Here is a 10557-nt window from a genome sequence, read left to right as displayed (position 1 = left end):
AGTCCGGCATGCGCATCGTAAGGCTCAGGGGCTTAGGATTGAATGGTCGTGTTCATTTCCGATACAATCAGAGATGTCAGAAAATTCTGCAAGAAGAGAACGATCCTTCTCCGATGCTAAAGTCTGCAAAAAGAAAGAAAGGTTCAGAGTATGTGTTTTAGAGGGGATTGATTAGGTAGAGCTAAATAAACCGATAGAGTGGAAGAGCCTTTTTAGAGGGGATTGATTAGGTAGAGCTAAATAAACCGACAGAGTGGAAGAGCCTGTTGTATGCGAGGCGAGGGGGTCCCAAGATTCCTGTAACAGCTCATAACTGTTTTTAACTGTTAGAGCTGATTAACCGCAGTCGCTCCCTCCGTTGGAATTGGATTAGTCGGATACGGTAACCGCTTTCCTGTGGTCTGCTGACTAAAGGGGTACTTCGTCAGCTGTGACATTTGCGACCCTTGGAAGTCCTGACACCATGCATGGTTGATAACATTGCTGTTCTTCCAAAAACCCACTCATTCAGGTGAGAGGATGGATTACACCATATACTACTTCCGAAAGCAAAAAAAGATTGCTGGAATGCGAAACCATAACACAGTAAGAAAGGTTCACATTCTTTGTCATATTCTCATAACTATAAATCCTAAAGCCACAAGATAACTAGAAGTTGCCCACCATCCAACAGATGGAAAGGTTAAACTTCATATACAAGTCCCAAACTGCCGGTTTCAAATGCATGGTCCCTCTACTTACCATGCCGGAAAAAGAGGTCCTGTGCCACCCTCCTTCTCGGCATCAGGGACACTGATGTAGCAGTAGAGGTGGTTGCTCATCTCCCATCTCCAATCCTCCTTCCTCGACACAGTCATCGGTGGCCACCTGTTAATCCTCACGTAGTGGTCCCTGATTTGCCCCTCGCCCACGTAGCTCGTCATGATCGAGTATGTGCACTCGTGCCCCCCCCAAACTTTGTCATCACGATCTGCAGTGTGGGAGCCATTTGGATGGAAGTAGCGGTGCATCGGTGGGCTGGTGCCTTTCCATGAAGGATCGAGGTTCCGCCAATATTCTGGGGCAGCCTGCAAAACAAGCATGTGAAAGGAGGAATAAGGAAAGATGATTACTGTAGCAGTTCAGCTAATCAGTTCAAGCAAAGGCCACCATCGTTCCTTTCATCAATTTCTTGACATACTATCAGAAGCTGTTCTTGGTGCCCCGAAATGTCTTATTTTTTCTTTTTTATCTTATTTTTTCTTTTTTAACAATCCTGAATTCTTATCTTCCAAGACTACATATCACTCGCAAGAAAAAGAGGCCAAGGTTTATGCTAAATAATCAAATCTCTTATTTTATCAAGTTAAATAATTTGAGTTAAACCCCAGCCAATCTAACTTCCACATTTGAACATTTCGCATTTCAGAAATGAAGGCTTCTGGTTGTCCCCACTGAAAAGGAAGATTCAGTTGATTAATAAATTACATAAATGAAGAGAGCAGATAGAATTACTATCAGAAGTTGGCTATTTGCCAACCAAACATTCAACACTATTAAGAGCTTCATACAATAAAGATTAAAAAAAGATAATAAGTTGGTAGATCACTGCTTTACCGAAAGGCGATCAACTGATTGAATTTGAAAAAGAAAGATTGGATCGAGGTGAGAGTACTAGTTACTTCGTAATGACCTTGCTAGAAGGTAAATTCATCTATTAGTTGAGCTAATGAATGCGTAGTATTGCATACCTTCTTATAACGAAATTCCCAAACATGATCGCAGAGATCCTCCTTCATGATGCGAGTCTGGAAAATCAATGATTATTATAATTTAGTGCACTCTAGAACATGATTTTACGTGGAATCATGTGGTGAGGAAACATAGTAGCATTGAATGAAAATTCAACACCTAAAGCCACAAGGTAGAAGATAAAATATGAATGACCTTTGTCTGGAACCGGATAGAACCGAATGAAAATTGTGTTTAAATGCAATGAGGTCCGCAGGTAGTTTGCATCAATGAATGACCTTTTAACAGTATGACAAAGTGACCTTACCTCAAGAAATATTACAATGAGACCAATTGAAGATGGCATACACAAATACATAGCTATTTTTCATTCAGAAGACTAAATTCATACTGCGAACGTGTAAAGGAACAGATTATTAACCTTCCACCAATCGTGTCAGGGTACATCTATCATCTTCTACTTTATGGACAGAGCTTTTTGAAGGCCTCAAATGTGAGATCAATACTACGCTGACTCCAAAACACATTCCATATGCCAACATCAGAACACATGCAAATACAAATATTGAAAGCTGAGATTCTCTAATTTGAGATGTAAGAAGAAGTTTTAGAAGCATCTCTCCTTGTTACTTTTAAGAAAAGTTCATAGCATCCAATACTCTGGAAATCAATTGTTCAATTGTACTTTGATTAAAAATATGGCCTATAACAATACAAAATATTGTCTTTTTAATCTTCAAATGCCTATAGATCAAGTTCATGGGTTCCCTCTTCCAATTTTCAAATTATGTAGTCTAAGATGCACTTTATTAACTAGATCTATCTACATCATAAGTTCCAGCCTCAGATATGCATAAAAGAATCAGCAAAATGGATTGGATTTTGACCTCTATGCTCTCCAAGGGGATTACAGTTAGCAAAACTCTGAATGACACATCATACTTCCTCTTCTTTGATATCTCTATATGTACTTTCTTGTAAGACATATGGATGCATGAAGTACTTGGTTTTTATTTTCTAAGTAACAACTTGGGGCTTCAAAAATATGGCAATCTGATACAAAGGATCAGAAATTAAAATCTTTATAGAATATTTACAGGTTAGTTATCCATATATCACATGCAGGTAACAGACAAGGATGGCATTCAATAGAAATACAAATTCTTTTAACCTCCCATTTATAGAAAAAGCTTGTATATGTGATCATTAAGATTAACAAAACGAGTGTCCTGCAATATAAAATGTTTCCTCTCTCCAAAAGATAAAATGCTGCTGAGAAAGAAATGTTGATTTCTGTTCACTTTAATTGTTAACAGAAGATAATATGCCTATAGCGATGAAAGTGTCAGTTGACAGCAAGGTCACTCAGCTTATAAAGTGTTCACATACAACCATCTTGCTCTCACTAAAAGCCAAGTGGCCATTCTTCTTTATTTCCTTATTTTCATTGAGTACTTTCTCTTTATCAGATTCTGCCAGACAAATCTTCCGAGCACAAAAAAGATCATTGAGTTAAAACCTTCAGCAAGATGTGACACCAAAAATTTAGCTTATAAAGCATAATTAAATATCCATGTAGTTAAAACCCTAGTCACTAAATTAGATATATGCATGGAGGTCTATCCTAAAAGAACAGAACTGAAGATCTAAAAGATTGAAACTAATCTAAGAGACTGAAAATAGATTGTGCACAAAATATCCAATCTGAAGGCAATCTCTCACTCTTTTCCCATCCACAATGGACATAGAATAAGCTGCTAGTCTTGATGCTCCTCGCAAATTTGACATCCGGGGGATATGTGCCTTCCCTTTCAACAATTTTGCATACTGGAACAAGAACATCTAGTAGTGAGTTTATTCAAAAGAAACTTCATGAAAACACAGAGTTCATAATTACGGGAAACCAATTATAGCTCAGGTAAGAAACAGCACGAAGAAAATGAAAAGACTAGTCTACACGATTATCTCCTTAATTTTCTTACACCAAAAATATATATAGAGACAGGATTAATTTCAGCGGATAGATTCTGATAAGTGAGGTTGATATCTACCCAATGATGTAAAATAAAGTGCTAAGTCTAATGTCAAATTTGACAGTAATCTCCCTTGGGCTTGAAAATTCCTCGCCCCAACTTGAATTCTTGCACCTTTGTGTATACAGTAGGATGCTGTGTGATTCTTCGCGTGCTCAAAGGATAAGAATGTAGTTATCCCTCTTTTTCGTGTATTATGTCAAGTTTTTGAAGTAGATGGCCTCTCGTATAATCTGGTTTTGCAATTATGCACATATAGCTTGAACTAATCATCCACTGAAATAGTAAAAGCCAGCGTGGTTCACTATCCCCACCACCACCACCACTAAGTATGATTCCATTGGGGTCTGTTCTACTTTAGACCTCAATGGATATTATGCTCAGTCGAAGTCAAGAAATGAAGGTGATCGATGCATGTAACGCCTGAACATTAGAAAAAGCTAACATCTTACGTTTTGGTGGGAACATGATCAGCCTGATCGAACTTGTCATTCCCACGTGAGCCTGAGTATGAGATCTTCCAACCACAGGGGAGGAATGTAGAATTTTTCCCAAAAAGAAGTAAAAAATACGATTTTTTCCATGAATAAGTGAACATTTTAAAGAATAAAAAGGAGGCCAAAGAGAAGAATAAAGGCAGAGAAAGTGAGCTCCAAAAGAAGTGCAAAAAACTAGTTAAATAGCAGGTAAAGCAATTCAAAGAATCATTAAAATGCAAGAAAATAGGGCATCAAAGCGTGCGAGAAACCAAAACCAAATCTTTGACATCCCTCGCTTTAACTCGAACTTGTCCGGAGGCGAAAAATTACCGCTTGAATCGCATCGATTTAGCAAAGTAAAATATGGCGAATTCGTCGCCGACAAACATCGGGCTAAACTCAGTTTACATCGGAAAGCATGGCGAAGGAGAATACATGGGGGTGAAGAACCAACCTTTGGGGCCCAAAGGCGGTCGCTGGAGGCGATTTCATGCCAGCCGCGAGATACCACCGTGCATCGTGCCACGCTGCGCGCGTCCGCGAACTCGAGAATCTTCGTCACCACATCCGGCCCCAGCACCACCAGCGGATCCCTCGCCGCTCCCTCCCGCTCCTCCCGTGCCGCTCGGGCTCCTCCGTCGGCATCTCGCCTCCCCTGCCGGGTCCGTTTCCCCCCACCGCCCACGTCTCTGCTTAGCACCGCCATCGGAGCGCGCCACGAAGAGGGACGAACCAACAATATCGAAGGCCGTGTGTTGTGGAGTCTCTAAATATAAGTCGGCACGCAATGGCGCCTACCAATAGACTTGTTTGCCCTTCGTACATCGCCGTGAGAAAACTCCATTAACGGATGCCACGAGGGCATAATAGTCATTCCGTAACCAATCAACGATTTCGTGACCGGACGATGTTCATCGATTGCTTTGGGTCCCAAAACCATTAAAGACAAAAAGACAAATTTCGCCACCGGTGTCTTAAACAGTCCCAAAACGCTGCTGTCTAAGCTAAATATTTTCTTCTTCTTTTGCCAAGTATTAAGATATTATATAGTATTATTCGTTAGTGGCTAACACAAACTTGTCGAACAGAAAGAAGGGGAGAGTAAAAGATGACTGAGGCGGCAGCGGTAGTTTAAGTGTCGAAGTAATGATGGTGAGGCGACAGAGGCGGTGCAAACCAAAGACAAGCGGCTGCGGCGGCAAGGCAGCACGAGGCGGTCACCGTCAATAGGAAATCGGCAGAGAGAACTTGGTTTGGACCGACCCGACCGGCCCGGACCGGACCGGTATGGTAGGGAGATTTTAGGTTGGACCGGAATATCGGCCCACCTGGCATTTAGAAGACCCGCGATTGATACTTGGGCTTCAACTTCCGCAGATTTGATTGCAACCCAACACCACCGAAGACCGGCCGATTTGACGGATTTGGGCTAAAAGGCCGCATGCGGCTCGAGCTCAGTCGAGTCGGTTTGAGTGCAGCCGAAGCTTTGTTGAGATTTCGTGATATAGATAAGTAAGTCGACGCCCTTTAAAATATCAATACGTATTTAGTTATTCATCTAAAAACACTAATCTAAAGGCGAACGGTTCCTTTCCTATGGAATAACTACATGTCTACGGATACCCAGAATCTGGCGAGGTGGTGAACACGGGCTTGTCCTTGGCCACCACGCCACCGCCGCCGCTGCTGCTGCTCTTCCGCCGCGGCTTTGCCTCGGCTAGCATGGTGAGCACGTCCCTCATCGGCGGCCGGTCCTTGGGCGACCTTGCCGTGCACAGCACCGCGACCCGCAGCACCAGCAGCATCTCCTCACGTACGTGCTCGCAACGTCCGCCGATGCTGCTGTCGAGCAGCTCCTCGACGCCGTGGTTGCTCCTCAGCCGCCCGCGGACCCACCCGACGATGTCCTGGCTCTCCCCGTACTCCATTTCTACGGGCCTCTTCCCTGTCAGTAACTCCATGAGCACCACCCCGAAGCTATATATGTCGGTCTTCTCGTCCACCTTCAATGTGTAGCCGTACTCTGTTAAAGAACACACAAGCATCCAGTGTTAAGTAATGCCAGTAGCTAAAAGAGTTCCGTCGACGGTCGACATATGCGACTGACCTGGGGCAATGTAGCCATACGATCCAGCGACGACGGACACAGTCTCGTTCTTGCGGACCATCATCCTTGCCAGGCCGAAATCGGCGATCTTGGCTTCCAGATTCCCATCCAAGAGCACGTTGCTCGACTTCACATCACGATGGATCACCTGCGGGTGGCAGTCGTGGTGAAGGTAGGCCAATCCGTGCGCGATTCCGGCCGCCACGTTGTACCTGGAGACCCAGTCTACCAGCAGCCGCCCCTCTTGCTTCCCATGCAAAGCCTCCCACAGGCTGCCGTTCTGCATGTACTCGTACAGTATCATCATCTCGGCGCCGTTTCGCACGTAGCCGAGCATCTTCACGATATTACGGTGTCTCAACCTTCCTAGTAGGCTCACTTCCGTCGCCAAATCCCCGGCATCGGAATCGCCCAACTCCGCTGCGGCCCCTTCCGGCCGCCACAGCTTCTTCACCGCCACCGCTGCGTGGTGCCTGTGGAGCTCGGCCTTGTAGACGATCCCCGTGGCGCCCATGCCGATGATGTTGGCCTCCTTGACGCATGCTAACACGTCGGTGCTCGTGAAGTTGAGCCGTTGGAATGCCGTCAACCGCCAAGGCCAAGCGCCGGTCTCTTCCTCGAACTTGCCGTCGCCGCAGCACCCGCCGTCAACGTGCCACATCTGATAGAGCCGTCGTGCCCCGAGAACGCCGAGCCCAATCATTAAGACCGCCGAAATCCCGATCAGCCATCCGGCTGCGATGTGCTTGAGGTGAGACGCTTTGGGACTCGTCGTCGATGCCCATGGCGAATTCGCGGCGCACGGAGGGAGTGCACCGCCACCGCAAAGGCCTGCATTGCCGGCGAGATCATCCGGGTTTATGGTAAGCAATAGGCCGTTGGCCGGCACGGGGCCCGAGAGATTGTTGTAGGCTAAATTCAACATCTCGAGAGCCGGCGAGCCGCCGAAGTTGTCGGGGATCGTGCCGGTGAGGAAGTTGTTCGACAGATCCAGAATGGAGAGCGTTGGCATCGTCGCAAGCGAGGACGGGATCGTGCCGGTGAGCCGGTTGCTCTGGAGGCTCAGCGACACGAGATGCTGGCATGAGGCTAGGCTGCTCGGTATGCACCCGGACAGGCGGTTGGTCGAAAGGTCGAGAGCAGAGAGGGATGGGCAGTCCTGCAACTCGTCCGGGATTCCTCCGGTCAGCTCGTTGTCGGCGGCCAAAAAGGTTTGGAGCGTCGGCATGGATAGTATGTTAGAAGGGAGGGACGAGCGGAGGTGGTTGTGCGAGAGATCGATGAAGGAGAGCGAGGTCGAGGACGAGATGTCGTCCGGTATCTCGCCGGAGAGCTCGTTGCCTGCCAGTTCGAGCCGCTGCAGCTTCGGTAGCCTCCCGAGACCACTCGGTATGGTACCGTTGAGCCGGTTGTTTTGCATTCGAACGCGAACCAGAGAGAGGCACGTCGGCAGGCCGGTCGGGATCGGCCCGGAGAAGGCGTTGTTGAAGAGGATGAGCTTGGTGAGGTTGCCACCGTCGCACACTCCCGCAGGTATCTTCCCCGAGAGCGAGTTCGAGGAAACGTCGAGCAATTGCAGTGCCGAGTTCAGGCCCAGGTTGGCCGGCAAGGCGCCGGAGAGCGAGTTGTTCCACAGCTCCAGCACCTCCAACTGAGGTAGCTCACCGATGCCGGCGGGCACCGCGCCTTTGAGTCTGTTGCACATCAGATTGAGAAGCTTTAGATTACTCAGTCGCGACAACTCCGGCGGTATCGAACCGGAGATGAGGTTGTCGGAGAGATCCAGCATCTGCAGCGATGAGATATCGCCGATTTCTCTCGGGATCTCGCCATCGAGATTGTTCTTGTACAAGTAGACGGTGGTGAGGGATTGCAGCCTTCCGAGCTTTGCAGGAATGGCACCGCTGAGGTTGCCGACCGCCATGTCGAGGTACCGGAGATTTGTCAGGTTGCCGAGCTCCGCGGGAATCGGACCTTCGATCTCGTTGTACCCAATTATAAGCGTCTCCAACGAAGAGAGTTGGCCGAGCTCAGCGGGGAGTCTTCCCCTGAGGTTGTTGCCGGAAAGGCCCAAGAACTTCAAGCTCTGTAAGTTCCGGTAAGACAGCGGGATTGAACCAGCGAAGAAGTTCCCTCGCAGATCCAGCGTCTCGAGAGCCGTGGCGTTGCCGATGTCGTCGGGGATCGGCCCGTCGAAGTTGTTCCCGGAGGCATTGAGGCTCCTCAGGCCCTGGAACCCGCCGAGGCCGGTCGGGAAGTGACGGACGAAGTTGTTGTCACTAACGTCGAGCTCCCGGAGCATGGTGAGGTCGGCGATGGCCTCCGGGAGCGACGAAGAGAAGGAATTGCTGCACAGGTTGAGGCGGACAAGGCTCGTGAGCCGGCGGATGTCGCCGGCGATCAGGCCACTTAAGTTCAGGTGAGAGAGGTCGAGGCCGTCGACGGCGCCCGTCGAGCTGCACCGGACGCCAGTCCAGTTGCAGTGGGACGAGCCAGCGACGTCGGTCGGCAGATTCCAGTCTCCAAGGGCATTCAACGGATCGTCGAGCTCCGCTTTGATCGACAGCAGCGCCGCCACCTCGTCCGCCGGAGCGGCATACGCAATGACAGCACAAAAGAAGGCCAAGGAGAAGATAAAAGCTAGTCTCGTAAACATTTCCGTTCTTGTTCTCTTCTTCCTCCTCTTGCTTACCTCTGTATCAGCTCTGTGTCATACTTGCGACTTCCCTCTTCTCTGAAACAAGAGAGCGAGAGGAGGAGGGAGATGATGGGAAGAAGAGATTGAATATGCTGTGTAGAAGATTAATGAGTTGAAGACATGGAATTAAGAACTCTTTTCAGTGCATGATTATTGGCTAGCGATTATATAATGGATTTGGTTGGCTCGTGGGGTCTCGGGATCATCAAACAGCTGGTGATGGGAGTGTCATGCCTGGAGACTTTTGGATCGTCGAGAAAATCCTCCGACATCAAACATGGCGAGAATGTGTGAGAGCTCACAATGATTAAAGCATACTGAGACAAAGTAAAAGCAAGAGAAAGAGAAAGAGAGAGAGAGAGAGAAGCTCTTTCTTCAAGTTGTCAGAAGAAAGATCTGTGACAAATGTCATAGATAACACAGCCAAAGGTGAAAGTTAGAGATCACGTATGTACAAAAACATATCCAATAGATAGAAGCAGAATGAACATATTCTCTCTCATTAGCCTAATCTTTCGAGTACCACAAGTTGTGTTTGGAATGAACTGGAGATGCTTCTCTCTGCCTTGGGTTCTACATGTGCTTCCAAGTCATCTACAGTAGGGCATGAACATGACCCCAACCGACTCAACCGTTGCCCTCTGTTCCTCAACCATCATCCTCGAACTCATCTTCTGTCCATGTTGGTGAGTTCATTGGTTTGTCTCTGGGAATCTATGCATGTTCTCATCTCCATTATGGGCTTGAAGGAAGGAAGGATGGTAGGAGAAGGGTGTGTGTAGCTCGGACATGCGAAGGGGGAACGGGGGGAAGAGTTGGGCATCAGATGCATGCAATCATAGAGATGGATGAGGCCACCAAACAGCAAATGCGTCCAACTCAAGCCGCCCTCCGCCCACATGAACACACATGGTTGGAGCCTTTCTTTATTCATCTTCTTGGGTGCTCAGTCAAGTTGAGAGAAACACCATGGGAGGGGATAGAAACGCATGTGCAGGCCTCCATCGTTGTAGCTTCCATGCCATTTGCAGGCTTCCTCGGGTACACAAGGAGCTGTACGAGCGTGCAAATCTTAAAGCACCAATCACTACCTCCCTTTTCCATCATGACGAGTTCTTTGGTTTTAGTTTATGTGATGGTGGCCTTCTTAATTGAAAAGAATTGGGCATGACATGGTATGCAAGAAAGGGAGGGGAGTTTTGTAATGCTAGTGGATGTGGATTACAGAGGATCAAAGGAGTCCTGTAATGCATTATCTTCAGTATAAGCTGGAAAGTTGAAGGATCAAAATGGAAGATTGAATTCATAGAAGGAAGCTACGTATCCTGTTCCAGTTAAGTACTTACTTTACTGTAAACCTCGTCGATATGTTCAATTTGGAACAAAATTAATTGTCACATAAAAAGAATAATTGCATTTCAGAAAACAAAAATGTTGAGTAGATAGATCCTTACTGTCGTGGGAAACCACCTTGAGCCGTGGCCTCGAGGTCGACGCGGCTCGGTTCGG

At 47.2% G+C, this 10557-nt stretch overlaps 2 protein-coding genes across 2 annotated transcripts; both read right to left on the bottom strand.

Annotated features, from left to right (window-relative positions):
• Window positions 1-540: 540 nt before the first annotated feature.
• On the bottom strand, window positions 541-4977 carry LOC103971693 (uncharacterized). The gene is made up of 4 exons (XM_009385779.3): window positions 4698-4977; window positions 3454-3558; window positions 1731-1787; window positions 541-1067 (listed from the first exon to the last, which is right to left on the bottom strand). The coding sequence occupies exons 1-4, from the start codon at window positions 4947-4949 to the stop codon at window positions 738-740; spliced, it is 744 nt and encodes a 247-aa protein (XP_009384054.1). The 5' UTR covers window positions 4950-4977; the 3' UTR covers window positions 541-737.
• Window positions 4978-5816: 839 nt separating this feature from the next.
• Window positions 5817-9147, bottom strand: LOC103971692 (MDIS1-interacting receptor like kinase 1-like). The gene is made up of 2 exons (XM_009385778.3): window positions 6351-9147; window positions 5817-6266 (listed from the first exon to the last, which is right to left on the bottom strand). Exons 1-2 carry the CDS (start codon window positions 9004-9006, stop codon window positions 5857-5859), a joined length of 3066 nt encoding a protein of 1021 aa, XP_009384053.2. The 5' UTR covers window positions 9007-9147; the 3' UTR covers window positions 5817-5856.
• Window positions 9148-10557: the final 1410 nt, after the last annotated feature.

The sequence above is a fragment of the Musa acuminata genome, chromosome BXJ1-11 (assembly GCF_036884655.1).
Source record: "Musa acuminata AAA Group cultivar baxijiao chromosome BXJ1-11, Cavendish_Baxijiao_AAA, whole genome shotgun sequence".
Taxonomy (NCBI): Eukaryota; Viridiplantae; Streptophyta; class Magnoliopsida; order Zingiberales; family Musaceae; genus Musa; species Musa acuminata.
Note: the sequence above shows the minus strand (reverse complement) of the source record. Positions and strands in the feature narration are given on the sequence as shown.